Source organism: Zeugodacus cucurbitae, chromosome 4 (genome assembly GCF_028554725.1).
Source record: "Zeugodacus cucurbitae isolate PBARC_wt_2022May chromosome 4, idZeuCucr1.2, whole genome shotgun sequence".
NCBI classification, from domain to species: Eukaryota; Metazoa; Arthropoda; class Insecta; order Diptera; family Tephritidae; genus Zeugodacus; species Zeugodacus cucurbitae.
In genome coordinates this window covers 37,373,312-37,392,830 of record NC_071669.1, presented here as the reverse complement: position 1 = coordinate 37,392,830, position 19,519 = coordinate 37,373,312, and the positions used below count along the sequence as shown (strand labels likewise).

General features: G+C 35.1%; 2 protein-coding genes across 2 annotated transcripts; both read right to left on the bottom strand.

Moving 5' to 3' along the window:
- Positions 1 to 3,708: 3,708 nt before the first annotated feature.
- LOC105211609 (gustatory receptor 5a for trehalose-like) lies at positions 3,709 to 12,435 on the bottom strand. The gene is given in 9 exon segments (XM_011183128.3): positions 3,709 to 3,906; positions 3,970 to 4,222; positions 4,277 to 4,431; positions 4,507 to 4,778; positions 4,849 to 5,043; positions 5,147 to 5,338; positions 7,392 to 7,460; positions 7,669 to 7,837; positions 12,318 to 12,435. Coding segments are annotated over 9 exon segments (1,491 nt in total). The 5' UTR covers positions 12,426 to 12,435; the 3' UTR covers positions 3,709 to 3,828.
- Positions 12,436 to 13,432: 997 nt separating this feature from the next.
- On the bottom strand, positions 13,433 to 17,088 carry LOC128921591 (gustatory receptor 5a for trehalose-like). Its single transcript, XM_054229633.1, has 8 exons — positions 17,022 to 17,088; positions 16,817 to 16,885; positions 15,039 to 15,230; positions 14,780 to 14,974; positions 14,449 to 14,720; positions 14,235 to 14,389; positions 13,572 to 13,824; positions 13,433 to 13,510 (listed from the first exon to the last, which is right to left on the bottom strand). Exons 1-8 carry the CDS (start codon positions 17,071 to 17,073, stop codon positions 13,433 to 13,435), a joined length of 1,266 nt encoding a protein of 421 aa, XP_054085608.1. The 5' UTR covers positions 17,074 to 17,088.
- Between the last annotated feature and the right edge of the window lie 2,431 nt (positions 17,089 to 19,519).

The window sequence follows — 19,519 nt, the reverse complement described above, 5'->3', positions numbered from 1 at the left end:
TTACTTGTATGATCAAATGTAGAATACCTCACTACTTATATATTTTAGTTAGGCTTGTTGTGCTGTATTTTACAACTAGTTCACTTTCCTGGAGGGTCTTTTGGGAGTATAAACATAAACCAATTTAGGTTTATGCCTCATTCCGCTTCTTTATCGTAAGCTGTCGTTGCAACTTGACGAAGGTAAAATATTTTGGAGTGAGTATAAGCATCCATATATATAATGGGAACGCCAACAATACAATAACAATACTATTAAATTTTAATGTTTTTTTTCTTGAATGCTCAATTGCTGCAGGAACCGAAACAAATTTGTAGACATTTGGCAGTGATAGGTGTTTACAATGTAGCTGTTTCAAAACTTAATAAAATTTGCTGTTTTGAGTTCCGCTGCAGGACATGTATAATAATATTATATTTTTAAATGTATGTAAGTACGTTTCAATGTGAGAATATCTTGCAGCCAGCTGCGCAAAATAAGAGACTTGCAAGCGAGCTTATTCCTTGAAAGTGGAGCAACTATTCACACCACGTCCGTCATAAATTAGCCATTATACTGCCACAATGATGCCACTCAGTCCTAAAGTAATTCGGTGGCACGATGCAAACGAGAGTCGTGACTCATTTATTCTTTAATATAATGAAGAAAGAATATAGCTCTTTAGGATAATGCAGAGTTGGATGCCTGTGAAATTTAACTATGAAAACTAGAAATTTAAAGGGTGGTTCATATATTAATTTTTATTGATGTTTCATAATTCAAACATAACAACCTTTCTGCTGGGTACGGTTAAGAAAATCATTATGAAATTACTAAATTCAAGTTCAGCAAAGCACATGAATCAGGTAGATTGGTAAGCGAGAAGAGTACCTACAGCAGTCAGCTCGTATTTGAGCCTTGTTATTTGAGGGAGTATAAAATGCCATGTTACACCGGAACTTAGTCCTTCCTTACTTACTATATCCTGCAGCATTAAATATACATATACTTATTATACTCTCGCAACAAAAGTTGCTAAGAGAGTATTATATTTTTGTTCACCCGGTTGTTTGTAAGTCATAAAACTAAACGAGTTAGATATAGGGTTATATATATCAAAATGATCAGGGTGACGAGACGAGTCAAAATCCGAATGTCTGTCTGTCCCTCCGTCCATCCGTCCGTCTGTCCGTGCAACGGATAACTTGAGTAAAAATTGAGATATCTTAACGAAACTTGGAACACGTATTCCTTTGCACCCTGAGGAGGTTGCTTTCGAAAATGGGCAAAATCGGACCATTGCCACGCCCACAAAATGGCGAAAACCAAAAACTTATAAAGTGTCATAACTAAGCCATAAATAAAGTTATGAAAAAGTTTGGAACATAGGATCGTATTAGGGAGGGGCACATTTTAATGTAATATTTTTGGAAAAGTGGGCGTGACCCCGCCCTCAAATAGGTTTTTGTATATAACTCGCAAACCAATAAAGCTATATAAACCAAACTTTCTGCAGTCGTTTATTTTATTTCCTTATCCATCCTTATCCTTATTTCCATATCCTTATACAGTCCAAAAATGAAAGAAATCGGATAATAACCACGCCCACCTCCCATACAAAGGTTAGATTGGAAATTACTAAAAGTGCGTTAACTCACTAACGAAAAGTGTCAGAAACACTAAATTTTACAGAAGAAATAGCAGAAGGAAGGTGCACTCAGATTTTTTTACAAAATGAAAAATGGGCGTGGCATCTCCCACTTATGGGTCAAAAACCATATCTCAGGAACTACTCGACCGATTTCAACGAAATTCGGTATATAATACTTTCTTGACACCCTGATTACACATGTGAAAAATCGGTTCATAACCACGACAACTTCCCATGTAACTCAATTTTGAATTCCATCTGATTCCTTCACTTTATAATGTATACATAAGGAACCAATGAAGATAGCGGAATAAAACTTCACACAAATAGTACATATCATCTCTGGCTTCACTTGAGAATAAATTGTCGAAAACGGGCTATAACTTTTCAAGGCCCCTGTTATCGAACATGTTGAACTCCGCGCCTAAGGGTAAATTTTAACTGAAAATATAGATAAATCTCTCTGATAATTTAATGTAATTTAGAGGAAATTGTTTATTCTAATAGTGTGTCTCGGTTCCAAAATTATTAAAATCGGATAATAACATCTCCTAGCTCCCATATACCTAATTATAGGCTTTTCAAAAATATGGTGGGCTTTATTCCGCATATATGTATTGATTAATATGTGAGATATCTTAGCGAAATTAAGTGAGTGTATAGTCTTGGATATAGTGTACCTTGCTGGGGAAAATGAATGAAATCGGTTCAGGAATTTCCTCATACACTATATAGGACGATTTTCGTTATTCTATTAAACTTTGTGCCGAATTTATAGGTAAATTTGGGTGTTATCTTAATAAAATTTCTTCAATTAATTGCTTTAGTATAAAATGTTCGGTTGCACCCGAACGTAGCCTTTCCTTACTTGTTTTAAATATGAGGTTATGAATTCCCTTAAGGCAAATTTCCGAACAAAAACTCTTACCATGTCTGTGAGGATATTGCATACTCAGCTCCTCCTTCAATCGTGTAATTAATTTTCTGTTAAACGCAATATAAATTTGTTTTTATGTACTCCCACTCTTGTGGGACCTCTTCGGTAAGTATTTGCAATATCAAGCACAAATGTGTTGACAAAGTTTTTATAAATTCAGCCGATTTATCAATTTCCTGTCCAATCTCTCATAAATATTTAATTACCGACCAATGTTCGAAGTCATGAAATGATGCTACAAAATTTATGACTCACACCGAGGAAATAAGCAGTAAACCAGCCAACCACTTCAGCTCTCAACCCACGCACGTAGGTGCGTGTATGCTCGTATGAATATTGAAACACATACACTTACGTAAATGTGGGTATGTATGTATGTCTGTATGTATGTTCGTTATTTACATACGCCAGCGGCACAATGAAAACATACATAAATCTGCCAGCTGCCCTCACACTCTGAGGACGAATACAGAAAAGTATAGGTAAGGTATACTTGTGAGCCATAGCATCTACTCAAATCATAACCAGAAAGGAAATATAAAGTAGCAAAGAGAATGACAGCTTCCAACAGGCTCCTAAAATTAACAAAGCATTGTATATGTACATACATGTATGACAACATATGGGTTTAGATCGCTCTTTATGAAATCTTTAAGGAACATTTCGAACACATCCATGAGTGATAAATTATAAATTCTGGTTCATCCAGATCTCCTTGCAAGCATAAAAGGTCACTGTATTTGTGGCTTGTATAGCCATGCTAACGTATTTATCGCTCACCAGGCGTTTTGTCAGATTAAAACTAAATAGGATGGCGTAAGGATAATTTTTCTACACAATTTAGTGACTCAAATAGAATATTGTCTTTTGGTGACTTTCGAACCTTTTAGTTTTGGATATTAAGCGAGGTACTCTCATAAAACCAGTTTACTTTCAAAAACAATTTCTAATTAGTGATATTGAACTAATATGCCACGCTTTCTTACTCATTACTAAGGGAGATCTTTCTCTAAAATAGTTACAAAATCTCACGAAATCTGTATATAGCAAAATATAAATCATCGTAATTCAAATTTGCAATAGTCAAGCTTAAATATTAAATATATTTATCCAATTCTTTTCCACAGCAACACATTAAACAAGAAGCTCTCGATAAAACAACAAAAAATGTCTTCAAACATGATTCGATAGATAAAGAGGGAAAGGATAAAATTGAATATATTATTTGTTGAAAAGGATAAACAACCCGTAATGTTAAAAATTAATTACAATTCCATAAATTCTGATCTTCATGAAACTGTATGAGCACTAGTTCGTAGGTAACAATAGTGCCGGCAACCTAAAAATGTAGTTTACAAAATTAAATCGAGACATTTCCACCACTTCTGTTCAACACGCTCACCGTCAACACCAAGCCACGGGTAATGTTAAAAAATTTCAATCCGGTCAATGCTACCGTATCCATGCCTATCTCGTGAGCCAATCGTTCGACTTCAGGATGATAGCCCTCCTTCGGCACTTGTTTTATGATTTTTAACGGATCACGAGAGCGATCGTTAACCTCAGACAAATACAGTGAGACGGCCAAGGTGCGCCCCAAAAGAAAACTGAGCGACGCGTAGAAATATATGAAATGCGCTACAGATGGCATTGTGCTACAGAAAAGAACGGAGGAGGAAGCACATTTTATTAGATACCATACGACTTACTTCATACTCTTGAGTAACTGTATGCAAACGAAGTAAAGATTGTTAGCGAACGATAGCATAGTTATGGCGGATACAGCGGAGTCCACTTGTACTATGAGATCACAAATAAGGCGATATTGTAAACGGGTACGCGTCCAATAAGATTCGGTCATCACCTAAAACCAAATGAAAGACGCATAAGAAAAGTAACAGAGTACTTGGTATTAGATAATTTAGTCGAGTAAATTTACCTGTCCTCTAACGCGCTCCAAACTGCGTTGCACTTGTTCGAACAAAGAAGACAGCCCTATACCAATTATCATAAGAAAAACATCCATGTAACTCCAACCGAAAGTCATGAGCACATTCAATATCTTTCCGAACCAAGCCAGCCAAGTGGAATGATCGAAAATGAAAAAAATTTGTGAAACAACGGACATGAAATACGATTCGATTGGGTCCACGCGTGAGGGACAATAATTGGCGAAATGTATGGCCGAAATGGTGCTCAACAGATGCTCAGCTGAAAGAGAGAATTTAAATTTACTGGAAACTATTGTAAATATTTCAAGTGAATTTAGCGCATCACTCACTCAACGACAGTGTGATGAGCACGAAGGTCACCTTATGCACACGCACCGACAGAGCCTCGCGTTCACGCCACGACTGAAAAGGCGGCATCTGCCGCTCCACCCGCTGCCATTTTCGCATCAACTGCGGCCACTTTCTGGCCAGGCACAGAAAACCAATTGAAGCCAAAAGTATATTGCCATGAAATATTAATGGCTCTAAACATGTTTTATGGTTGCAATAAGAGATTAAGTTTAAAGAAGTATATTAGCAAGATACACAATACTCTTAAAGAGCCAAAGGCCAAAATTAGCCACCAACCGATATTTCGCACATCCAGCACACCTTTTACGACCATGTTAAGGGTGAGGCCCGTATCGGCAATAGTCACCAGCGTATATAATATACAGTACCAGGTGCGAAAACTCTTCCAGCGGAAGGACAAACCTTTGGGGCTGACGGCGAGTATGCCACGCACCGGCATCAGGCAGAAACACTGAGCAATCACAAGCACTGAAATCAAACACGGCAACGGCCCATCATTTTTTATCGACATATTTTTATTTACATCCGCATACACATTTATGATTTGTCCAATTCGCAATAAAAGTATAGTTACGAAAGCGCGTAAAAACGTAAATGCCGCTTATTTTCGGAACACAATTACTTAAGTAAGCGTATGAATAAGAAATGAAAGTAAAACTTGAAATTTACCGCTGCGGACGTAAAGAAATGTAAATTATATCAATTCAAGGACGAAGAAAGCCACTTTAGTAGTAGAATAGGTAGTGTTTTCAAATAAAGCTCTAACACTTCATCATATATGTACAATTTTTACCGAAACCAATCACGCCATACGCTACTATTTCATGCGATACGAATACTTCATACAAATTGCGACATATTTGAATGGACGAGTATACGTCAATGCAGACAAAACCTTTTCGGTTCGAAATTTGGCATGCTTAAAACCGTTTGAAACATTTGTTTAAACTTTCTTAAGATTACCATTGCTACAATCAAATCAACGGACCAAGTTCCATTATAGCTTTTTTTTAATACATTACGATTATAATTGAGAAACCATATTTTGCCCTTCGCACTGCCGGCTACTCGATTAACAAGCAGCTGTTATGCCTTTTTGTTTTTCTGTTCATAAGAAATTAATAAGTTTCATCAGCTTTTGCTATTTCATCAATAACTACAACCAGGTTTACAGGTGGACAGAGTTACATTCCTTTTTCCATTCCAGCGCTTTGATCTATCAAAGGCCGGTTAATTATTCCATTATCTCCTGTACGAAAAGGCTATTAATTGATTTATTAATGATTGGTAATGATTTATAGTATCAAAAAATTTTACGAACACATATTTTTACACCATTAATGGCTCCAAAAAGTGATCAAAAATTGAAGTCCTTGGCTGGAATTTATTCGTACCATAACATTCAATTAAAGAAAAAAATTTACTCTGAATTACATTAAAATATCTGAGATATTTAACAATATTTTATGTGGAAAGTTACACTTAGGCAGTGAGTTTTCATATTCGATATCCGGCCCCTGGAAAAGGTATAGTCCGATTTCGACAATTTTTCCAGAAATATGCCCCTTTCTAGTGTAATCTTTTATACCAAATTTTATAACTTTATTTATGACTTAGTAATGATACTTTTTAGGTTTTAGATTTTCGCTATTTTGTGGGCGTGGCAATAGTCCGATTTCGCCAATTTAATAGCAACCCTTTCACAGTCCCAAGGAACATGTGTACCAAGTTTCGTCAACATATCTTAAGTTTTACTCAAGTTATCCGTATATAACACTATATCTAACTCATTTCGTTTTTTTGACTTACAAACAACAGTTATGTGAACGCTATCTGAGCAACTGTGTTGCGAGTGTATAAAAAAAAAACATTTAGAAGCGCATTATTGACTGAATAGGTCAATACAGATTACTGAAATAGAGTTATGCGTGTCATTTCATTGTGGTATAAAGCTTCTGAACACTCTATGTACATAGTACATGTACTAAAATCTCTGTGATTTAACATTCTTTAATGATATGACTATTACGGATATGACGAAATTCAGCAAACCAGTCGAGAGTACTGGAGAAAGTTCACAGCAACGCATCAATTCGTATTTTCTCCCTTCATGACAAATACATGGTCAAAACAGTAAATTATTTTTCTCTTGTAACTATTGTAACTAAAAATTATAGGCAACCATATACACAGCTTCAGAATATTTGATCACGAGAAATGTCATGATTTAATGTTATACTTTATATAAATCAAATAAATCGAATACACCAAAGGCTTTACAATCCCTGCAGTTCATATATCACTCTGCATCTGCAGGAATTTCTATTGTTCTAAAGTGTTACAAAAAACACCATTTAAAAAAACAAACTTGAACATTTTGCAAAGTGTTTTAAATTGTACGTCTTCTAACGTTCTACCCTAAAGAAAAGCTTGTGATTTCAACACAGAAGATTGCGAATAATATACCAAATTAAATAACAACTCATAATTATTAGCAATACAGGGCCGTGTAGTTACTTACATGGCCCGACGGCTTCATGAAAACTGCCATTGTGTATGAAATCCGCACGTGTGCCTCGTCTGATGCCGCCTTTTGGGTAGTTGCCATGACATGCAATGAAATGGATTAAAACTTTGAAATTCCAAATTATATAACGTAGATAAAAAATGCTAAAAAATCAACGAGTTTTTTAATTTTCCTTCGCAAGCCTTGACTCACCATGCTGTGCAATACTGAGGACATTGCTGTTATGTTATTCCTTTTTGTATAATACTTAAATCGGGATATTTTTACTTACGCACTTTCGGGTATCTGCTTTGTTCGTACAACTCTTTGCTTCGCTCCCAGTTCACGTCCAAAGCGATTGTGGTTTGCCTTTTTGACAGGTTACGGATGACAGGTAAGATTCCGTTAATTATTTGAAGTCGCTTTCGGCGCGGCTGTGGTTGCCTTTTTATACGTCGCAAGTTCGTAAACAATTTTTTCACACAGAACAGCGCAGAAAGAAGACGAAACAAAAAAGTTGCGAGGGTAAACAATTTTGTATTTTAATACACACATGTGTTCAAAATAATAGTTACAGATTGGTAAAATATCTCAAGATCAAAAGGAATTGAAGTTTTGTGAAATTGATTTGAATCATTATCTTTGTGAAAAAATAAACAGGTAAACTTTGAATCGCTTTATTAATTTTTTGTGCATACTATTACCAAATATCTGGGGTTTCATGCTAATCAATTTATTTATTTGAATACACTTATATCTGATCCTGATTTGATAATATATAAACAGGTTTTTTTAGGTTGATATATCCTTGATATACTTCAATTACACTCATAAAAGTCTCGAGTATACCCTACTTCAAGCTCTTTGTTCCATTTGTTATAGAACCCACACCATATCATGAGAAATATCAAGAGGCCTTAACGCACCCGCCTTCACAATTTCTGTCATTTTGGGCAGCAAAGAACTTTTTTTGTTATTCGTGCTTGTACGTTGGTCTATTGTAACCGTTTACCAACTAGATATATAACCCTCTTTGAGCATTGATAAAATATTACCGAGCGTAAAGGCACACAAACTTATTTGAACGTCTTCGACTATTTAAAAGGTTTGAAAAAAGGATTTGTATTGGTATTAAAAAATTTAAGAGATAAAATATATTCTCAATAGACCTAAGTACAGTAGTTTTCCGAAATAACGAACACATTAATTGTCAGGCCTGTTCGCTATATCGAATTTTTCGTTAATTCGAGTACTCACTTAGAGGTATTTTTATACTCTTGCAACAAAGTTGCTAAGAGAGTATTATAGTTTTGTTCACATAACGGTTGTTTGTAACACCCAAAACTAAACGAGTTAGATATAGGGTTATATATACCAAAGTGATCAGGGTGAAGAGTGGAATTCAAATCCGAATGCCTGTCTGTCCGTCCGTCCGTCCGTCTGTGCAAGCTGTAACTTGAGTAAAAATTAAGATATCTTAATGAAACTTGGAACACTTATTTCTTGGCACCATAGGAAGGTTGCTTTCGAAAATGAGCAAAATCGGACCACTGCCACGCCCACAAAATGGCGAAAACCGAAAACACATAAAGTGCCATAACTAAGCCATAAATAAAGCTATGGAAATAAAATTTGGTATGAAGGATCACACTATGAAGGGGCATATTTGGATGTGATTTTTTGGGGAAGGTGGGCGTGGCCCTGCCCCCAAATAGGTTTTTTGTACATATCTCGGAAACCAATAGAGCTATATAAACCAAGCTTTCTGCAGTCTTTGTTTTTAGTCACTTCTTAATACAGTCTAAAAATGAAAGAAATCGGATAATAACCACGCCCACCTCCCACACAAAGGTTCGGTTGAAAAGTTTTAAAAGTGGGTTAACTCACCAATGAATAACGTCAGAAACACTAAATTTCACATAAGAATTGGCAGATGGATGGCGTGGCGTCGCCCACTTATGGGTCAAAATCCATATCTCAGGAACTACTCGACCGATTTCAATGATACTTGGATTGTAATAGTTTCCTTACATCCCAATGATATGTTGTGAAAATAGGCCAAATCGCTTCACAACCACGCCTACTTCCCATATACCAGAACTTTGAAGACGATCTGAATCGGTTACTTTACAATATATAAAGTAAGCACTAGTGAAGATATCGGTGCAGAACTTTGCACAAATACTATGTTTATAGTGCGGCAGTCCCATTCTAAAAATCGCCGAAATCGGACCATAGGTTTTTAAGGCCCATATATCGAACACGAGGACCTCGGTGCTTCTAACCTAATATTATGGTTTCCAACTTTCAATGGACTTTATACAATATATATGACGAATATTAATTATATACTCATAATATAAATAAAGTTAAATAAATAAATTGCGAGAGTATAAAATGTTCGGTTACACCCGAACTTAGCCCTTCCTTACTTGTTATCAATAAAAATGAGTTATATATCCGTAAATTGCAGTTTAATAAATTGTTTTATTAAATTATTCGTTAAAAAATGAAAAACCATAAGAAAACAATTCAAATCCAATAAATTCTTCCAAAATGGACCAATTCTGACACTCATACTTCTATTTGCTGCTGATCAATAATTTTAAGCTTTTTCATAAAATTCAACATTTTTTTCAATTTGCACATTTCTTTTGAATTTTTTCCAGTTTTATTTTTAATTCTGGTACGATGTTATTTGATTTTTTCCTCTTTCTTCATATGTCTTCTTCATGTTGTTCGTTAAACTGAGTACTTACAAATTATCGATGCTCGTTATTTACGGTACTCAATGTAACAAATTTGCTTGTTCGTTATAAGCGGTTTTCGTTAAAACGAATATTCGTTATTTACTGTATATCATTTGGTCTAACTATCATTTTGAACAGAGGTGTATTTTTCTATATATTATATTATAAAAGTATACGTACATTCCAGTGAAATATTTTATAAATTTAGAAATAGAACAGAAAACCATCCACAAATTAAGATTTTACGAGTAATAGCAACCGAACATAAATGTGTTTGATAAATTTTGTAAGAAAATTCTTCATTTGAGAAAAATATGCGGGCGTTTCGCAATGGCCGAAGAAAAACTTCTGCCGCTTTCAAAAATTTGCCAAAAAGTAGCCACAAAAAATAATTCAACTGACTCTTTAGTAAACAGTAAATTTGATGATATAAACTCTCGTTCTTCTTATACGAGGGCTGCTATATATATTTCTGGCATAGGCAACACTAAGTGTTGCCAGGTGCAATCTGACATTTCCATTGGAAAGTTTGACATTTTTTAGCATAACATCACTCAGAACGTTTTTTTATTTAATCGTGAATTGTTTTATTTACAGTGCGATCGTGCGATCATTTTTCACAACTTTCAAAGTGGATTATCGCGGCAAGAGTGCATCGATGAACTAAAATATTTGTATGGCTATGAAGCACCATCCGACCGACGCTCGCTCAAAGACGAATTCCGTGAAGGTCGTCCAAAAACAGCCGTTGTGCCAGAAAACATCGACGCCGTACGGGAACTGATAATGCAAGACCGTCATGTAACATACCTTCAGATAGAGGCATGCCTATGCTTTTCTCCCACCAGCATACTTTCGATATTGCATGAACACCTGGCCGTAAAAAAGGTTTGTTCTCTTTGGATCCCGCACAATTTGACAAACGCTCAAAAAAGGCTCAAAAAAGTGCTTCGAAAATTGGTTTGAGCGCATGCAAAAGTGTGTAAAACTGGATGGAGAATATTTTGAAAAACAATAAAACCATTTTCGTTGATAAATATTCCTAGTTTCATTATTAGGCCAGAAATATATATAGCAGCCCTCGCAGTTAAGAAATTAAAAAATATCCAAAAAAGTACACAAAAATGGCTGTCCAAACTCTCGGTTTATGGAATATTCCTGTTAGTTACTTAACTTCTGTTCGTAGTTGTGTTGTGTTCCTTGATGTTCCGGAAAATCGGGAACAAGTTTTAAACCGCCTCAGAACAGTTAATACATTTTATACCAAGATTGTTAGAAAATTCATTAAAAGTTCTTATTGCTTACGAGGGTCAATTGAAAAATATTTTGACAATGGGTTCGCGTAAGGATTGGTTTCAAAGCCAGAGTAGCTTATGAATACGATATGACGTCAGTGCAGACAAAAATTTAATAGGAATCAAACCAATTAATTTTACTTTTTATTCACTGAGAGGGGAAAACCTTATATTTTTTTAACAATAATTAAAAATATTTATAAAGTAGAAAAATTTCGATTAGTTTACAGAAATTTTCCCAACAACCAAAATGGTGTATTCCGTGTTTTGAAAGCAAAGTACAGGGGTCCCCACTTAAGTGCCTCCCCGTTTAAGTGTTCTTTTCTGTTGATGTTCCAACTCTAAATTTACATATAATATTCCCTCTATAAGAATCTTTTTAATATTTTTTACGATTTATAAAAGTTAAAAGTAGTTAAATAAAAACACTCTGTGGGACACAAGCGTCCCTCCAGTACTTAAACGGTTAGCTGCCTTTTAATATTTTTTGCATTGCATATACATATTTTGGTAATGGATTTTTTCATATTTATTGTTATTAATACGAAATAAATGTGAATTTCATTCTAAAAGAAAAAAAGGTCGAAGTATTTCAGCTAAAGCTTGGTAATTACCTCGAGGCACTTAAACGGAATTAATTTAAGTGCCTCACTCGCTTTAGTGCCTAAAAATGTTACATCTTTAGCAGTGGCACTGAAGCGGGAATTACTGTACCAAGTATTTGGGGATCAATATAACTATTATAAACACCTAGTTGAGCTAAGCAGTAAAAACACAGTTCTCCATCAAAATAATAATAGCAATTGTTGTTTTTGATAATCTTATTTAAAGTGTAAATGAAGTGGGATGGATTTCACTACAAAAACTCTCCTCCCTCAATAAAAAAAAATATTTATTTAGCTATACCTTTTGCCGTCATTCTGTTGCGACTCCGTAATTTGTTTCACTTTTAGGTAACTCGCAATTTGCTTCAGAAATGTATAATTTAAGTATGGTTTATTCATGTTCGTGAGTTTGATGGACGCGATTTAACACGGTTGTTCTGCTTTCGACACGCTTGTAAAGATGTAGCAAAGCTATTAGACGCTTCTCTGCTCGGTTCGTGAAATATTATTCTCATGTCACGGCATGGCCTAAAAATACATTTATTTTCGGCGCAGTAAGTATTAATAAGCAACCGATTGGTTAAGGAAACGGAAATGTCAACACTGTAATCAAACTGTTTCGCGAAGTTCTGAAGGGAAGTGATTTCATCAACCTGCCTGAAACCCGTAAACTTTGATAATTTTACCGTAGCTCTCAGTTTTTATACACACATATACAAGTGCAACAGTGTTTCACTCGAAATGTCCGCACATTAAGTGCCCAAGGTACGTCGAATCCAGGCAAACATTTATCAGAATCATTAATCGCTTAATTGTCTTTTTTACTCTGATAGCTCAACTATATTCCTCACATTTAGTGAAAAATAGTTTTTTAATGTGAATTTGGCGTATCTCTGTTATTATCTCCTGATCTAAAGTAGAGACCATATATCTCTTTGACGCCTTTTGCATTTTTAATATCCCAAATTCTAGCTCAGAAATGTAAAAACTAGACAATGAATGGAATGTGCATTTAACTCATAATAAATCCTCCTCGGTAAAGGTTAGTCTACATATGGGAAGTGGTGTGGTTGTAAGCCGATTTCACTTTTATATCTTAATTTGTGACCTAATTATAGCAATAGTCCGTTTACGCCCATCTGTAATACCAATGGGGACACGTGTACTAACATGTGTACCAAGTTCGATCTAGATAAGTATCTATGTAACATGATGCGGGAGTACAAAAATATCCGTAATTCCATGTTCAAAAAGGTCTATTAGCAATGATGTAATTAAGTTATTAATTGATTAGCAAACAACTATTAAGAATACTAGAATGAAGCTGATTACATTTTATTTCAAGAGTAATCAATAGATGTTTACTACTATTAAAAGCTAGTTATAACATTAACATTTGAAAAAATTCAACTACATTTCCATAAATTGTCTTCTTTTTGAAACTGAATAAGCACAAGTTCGTAAGTAATTATGGTGCCGGCTACCTGGAAACGAAGATTTCAATAAATAATTATTGTATCATAATTAATGTTAATTGTTTCTCACAGTCAACACCAGTCCACGTGTTACATTGAAGTATTGCAATCCGGTTAGTGCCACGGTATCAACCGCTATCTCATGCCCAAACCGATCCACCTCTTCATAATAACCTTCCTTCGGTACTTCTTTGATAATGCCTAGTGGCTCACGTGCGCGCTCGTTGACCTCGGAAAGATATAGCGAGACAGCCAAGGTACGGCCTAAGAGAAAACCCAGCGAATAGCAGAAATAGATAAAATGAGATGCAGATGCCATTTTACTGAAAAGAAAACAAATTAAACAAATAATATGAATGTTAACCTCGTGGGGTGCCGAGACATAAAGCATTAGCAGGATATGAACTAGCCTACGAATTAGCTTTATTGGCAACAGCAACACGACTCCTGGGTCCTGAACCGCTCTTGGCAGAAAGAAATGTTCCGGGTTGAGGAGAGATCAGAACGAGAAAGACACTGACAGCGGGTACTCGGATTGCGACAGGCAAAAATATTACGGGAGTATGCAATACCATAAGGTTTAGGATTCTAATAAATCTCCCAAGCAGAAAACTCAGGGTTCTCCATACGAGCGCGACTAAATGATTAAGAATAGAAGAGCGGACATCGCCGCACACTTCACTACTTCTATGAATTCAGCTAAATGTATTACAAAGGTCTTAAGGATACTAACTTTATACTCCTTAGCAACTGGATACAAACGAAGAATAGATTATTAGCGAACGACAGCATTGTTATACCGGATACAACAGAGTCTACTTGATATATTAGATCGCAAATAAGGCGATATTGTAAGCGTGTGCGCGTCCAAAAAGCTTCGGGCATTATCTGGAATTAAAACAAAGTAATTCAATTAATTGTTGTACAATTCAGTCGATTTATATTACCTGTCCCCTGACACGCTCCAAACTGCTCTGCACTCGTCCGAACAAAGACGACAGTCCTATGCCAATTATCATTAGAAAAACGTCCATGTAACTCCAACCGAAAGTCATGAACACATTCAATATCTTTCCGAACCAAGCCAACCAAGTAGCATAATCGAACACAAAAAATATGTGTGAAGAAACCGATGTGAAGTAAGATACAACGGCTTCGCCCGGTGCGGAGCAATGAACTGCATAATGAATCGCGGAAATGGTACTCAATAAATGCTCAGCTGAAAAGGATGATTTAATTAAACTAACTGCTCCTTAAATATTTCAATGAATCGGGTACTCAGCGATAATGCGATCAGTACAAAGGTCACCTTATGTACACGCACCGACAACGCCTCACGTTCACGCCATGACTGAGAAGGCGGCATCTGCCGTTCCACCCGCTGCCATTTTCGCATCAACTGCGGCCATTTCCCAGCCAAACATAGAAAGCCGACTGAAGCTAGGACTGCATTTATATTAAATACCAATGGTGCTAGATTTAAAATAAGTGAATTTAGATCCTTAAGCCTCGTATAACTAAATAGAAATGAACTTACATATGCTGTTTACATCCAAAGCACCTCTTAGGGTCATATTCAGAGTAAGACCGGTAGAAGCGCAAGTTAGCAGTGTATATACTAAGCAATAGCAGGTGCGAAAGCTTATCCAGCTAAACGATAATCCTTTGGGGGTAGAGGCGAGTATTCCACGAACTGGCATCAGAGCAAAGTACTGAGCAATCACCAAAACTGAAATGAAATAACTGTTGTCATCAGTTAAGAAATATTAAGAATATGAAACAGGTACAAAATTTTGCTTCAGACCCATGAGAAAACAGGACCACATTTTTTATTAGCTAATGACACAATGAGAATCGAAATATTCTCAGTTTTTTATATTGCGAGATCTAATATTCAGGTTTATGAGATATAACTCAACCAAAGGTATTAAACGGAATATGTTGGGTATTTGAGATAAACGTCTTCAGAACATTATACTATACAAAATCATTATACATTAACGAAATTAGTTGAATAATTGTTGTGAAATTGTTAGAAATTCACGTAAACTGAGCGATGTCACACGCATTTTTAAATTTTTTCTTTATTCTTGTTAAACTTTAATGCCGCTGGCATTTTTCTTTAACGAGCTTTCATGTATCATAAATACTAGAAGGAAATGTTTCCATCAAGTTGAGTTGATAAAGCTTTAATAGTAGAAATAAAGGATGATTTTAGACACATTTTAAATTATATATATTATATTATATATATAAAATTTATATATATTCTTGAGATGTGTTGTAGACTGTCTACAAAATTAATAACATTTATAATAAAATACATATTAAAAATTGCAATATGGACAAACATATTTATATACAGAGATATATTTAAAGGGTGGCAATAATAACAAGCAAGAACTTGCCCCGCTCGGGTGTAACCGAACATTTTAAACTCTCACAATGGTATAGACCCAACACACAATTCGTCCGATATAATAAATCTCCGTTGAATTTCTTTAGAATATCTGAGAGACTAGTCGATAGTTTTGTTTCGATATCTTCTTGATTTATATATTGAAAAGCGAACGAATCAAATTTACTTCAAAATTGTGGTATAAGTAAAGTAGGCGATATTGTGAACACATTTTGAAACTGTACCATTGGGATCCCAAACAAATGTCAAGGCCTGAATTCAGTTAATATTGGTCTCTAAGATTGTCGATTTAGTACAGCTTTATAAAATGACCTTTTTACAAAATTCTCCTGAGCGTGTTTGGACAAATGAAGAAAAAAATATTTACATAATATTGCAGCATCAAGAATTCAATTGAAATACCTTTAAGCCTCTCTCTTAGCTCAAGACCTGACTGTGTCCATGTTTTTCTTGTGTAACTACAATATTTGGCAGTAGCGTTATTAAAATAATTGAAATAAGGGACAAAAAAGACAAAACAACCATGTAACAAAAGTATGGCAGCTGACTACAAATGAACCCTTTGATGAGCTTAGTAAGGAATGAAATGCCGATCAAATATAAATTCCATTTCAATTTCGGCCATATTTGTTACACAGCGACAACAATAAATAAGAAGCATGTTGAATTGCCTTTAAGTTAATCGTACCCGCGTCAATGTCCACTTAATCTAGGCAAACCTCAAATAAAATCAATCAGCAACACCAATTTGTGGTGTTTTTGGCAACCCTGTTAAACCCAGCAATGGAGGTTCTCATTTTTGTAGTATTAAATTGAAATGAATAATTACAATACAGCGGATAGTTGCAAAACCAAAATCTACACAAACTTCCTCTTAAACCCAATTATTTACATACCCGGTCCAACTGCCTCATGAAAGCTGCCGTTGTGAAGGAAGTCAGCTCGCGTACCACGTCGGATGCCACCTTTTTGCATGGTTTCAAAGAGAAAGAAAAATTTTGGAAAGAAGTGAGCAAAATATGTGTGTCTTTAATATTTCGTGTAATGTTGGAAGGGAAAACCTTTTGAAATGCAATTTTTACATACGTGTTATCCACTGACGGGGCTTCAACTTGTATGCCTCTTTGCTCTTCTTAAATTTTTCATTTAACATACTTGTCGTTGGCTTTTGTGTCAGATTATGTGTCGTAGGTAAGTTTCCGTTAATTATGGGAAGTTTAGTTTTGCGTTGTTGCCTTCGCCATTCAGTGGAACTATTATGAGTTTAAGGAAAAAAAATATGGAAAAATTGGAAGAAACAATTAAGTAAATTTGCATTGTTGACGAAAATTAAACCTGGCACTTATACACAATAAGCTCATATCAAGAGAAAGAAATGTTGCACCTTTGACCATCATCCCATTGGATACTCGCAGATGTCTTCCATTTTGGGAAGCCCTGCATCAGTCGAATGTTTGCAAATTGTTTACAATTTAGTCATTTCAAAAATTTTACACATTTTCACTTTGTAGATAACAGTAAAAAATATTCAGGTCCTCACTTGTTACATGCACACACAAATGTATGTCAACATGACCGCTTATAATTAATTTTTATATTTTTGAATTTCTTTGCTTGGCAGGAGAAAGTTTTACTGTGATTTCCAGGTTGTTTCCGACAGAGTTACTTATCCGTGCTTTTAGCGAAGTGAGTTTTTCTTGTCGCAAATTGCTAGACGCACATATATCTAAATTGATAACTTTTATAACTAGGTATTATATAAAGCTGGAGCGTATTTATTTCCCTATTGTAACCGGTATGTTTGTGTAATTGTACGTAGTAACACTGTAACGCAGACCAAGTCTGCACATGAATGAGTGGACATTGAACGCAAAACCCAACTATCTCTTATCAGAATCTATAATCGCGTAATTGCACATTTTACCTTGCTTACCCACAAAATCGCGTTATTAGCATTAAGTTTCGCATATACTCTATTGTAGTGCTGCCTGGACTCTTGACAGGTAACGAAAATATTTAATTACTTATACGCCCCGTTGTCCTGTGCTTTGACAAATTTGTTCTTTATTTATTATTCTATACGTAAAAATAACAAAAATAATAGTATTAGTAATACAAAATTTAATGGTAGAAAGAATGTCCAATTTCGAGTGATGTCGAAACGGACATATATTTTGCGAATTAGTATATCCACTATATGGGAGGAATATTGAAGGATATTGACTGATTTTATCCCTTGGTACTAGTGTTGAGCGATATTTCACCGCACCCAAAATTATCGAAATCGCAACTAAAAAAACGGTGATCCTTAACTGCTATTGCTACTGAACTGTGATCGCAAATTTTCGAATTTATATTGCTGCAGTGATCGAATTAGAATCACTGAACTGCTATTGTACTGTGATCGATCAAAAGCACTAAACTTCTCTATAGCAATGGTGATCGAATTCAAATTATTGAACTGCCATTGCGATTGTAATTCACTGCTATTTACGAAAATGGATCGCAGTTGCTATATGCGATTTTTCAATCACAGTGAAAAAATCACCTGTAGTAACCATAAACACTGTCAGACGAGATTATTATATCGTTTGTATGGGGACTCAAGAAAATGTATAGTATGGACCGTAATGCACTATATTGAGAGTATGAGTCCTATATGAGCGAGTTTATTACCTGATATCTCCCTTTGCTTTGCTGATATAGTTCAATTACTCGTTGCATACATTAAACATTCGCGCAGCTAGAGTAGGCGGGGGTGTCGAATAGAGATAAATATTTACTTACTTATCAGTTCCACGCATCCACAGGTCGATCGACATGATCGATGTGACCAAAACTGCGAATGTGTAGGTAATCACGAATGTAAAGCAATTCGTGAGAACCTTATATACCTACACATATGTAGATTTTTTTATCATTATAGCGGTTTCTTTATTTATTTTATTTATACCACTATAAAAATAAATATATTGGGTCTTAAATCTTTTATTTTTATTAGCATGCCACCAAAATGCATTCGTAATCATATTTTATTTATATTGCTTTGTTCATCAAACGATTGTCTGTACCACCTAAAGCTAAATGAGTTTGATATGGAGTCTTATAGTACAGTGGAACTTCTCTAACTAAAATCACCATAATGCACAAAAAAACTTCGAGTTATAGAATTTTCATTAAAACATATACATTTTTAAATAGCTGTAAAATGTAGATTTATGGGCTGTTTTATTTATTTACTTCCCAAAAATTTGTATGGACATACGTTAAAAGATGTTTTCTGTAATTTTGTTTGTTGCATTTTCCTATCCCATGCTTTGTTAGATGATTTATGAAATCTATAAGTTAATATCATAATTTTTGTTCCCCTCCGTACGATATAGAGGGACTCTTTTAAAATTCTGCCTCGATAGTAAAATTTTAAATTTTGTATTATGCCCTGGTCAAAAAGTTCGATTTATGGAAGGAAATTTGTATGGAATTTGACTTTCTATGCCACTTCAAGAGTCCGAGTTATGGAGAACTTCGAGTTATAGAAGTTCGAGTTATGGAAGTTCCACTGTATATTAATTTAATCAGCATGACGAGACGAGTTGAAA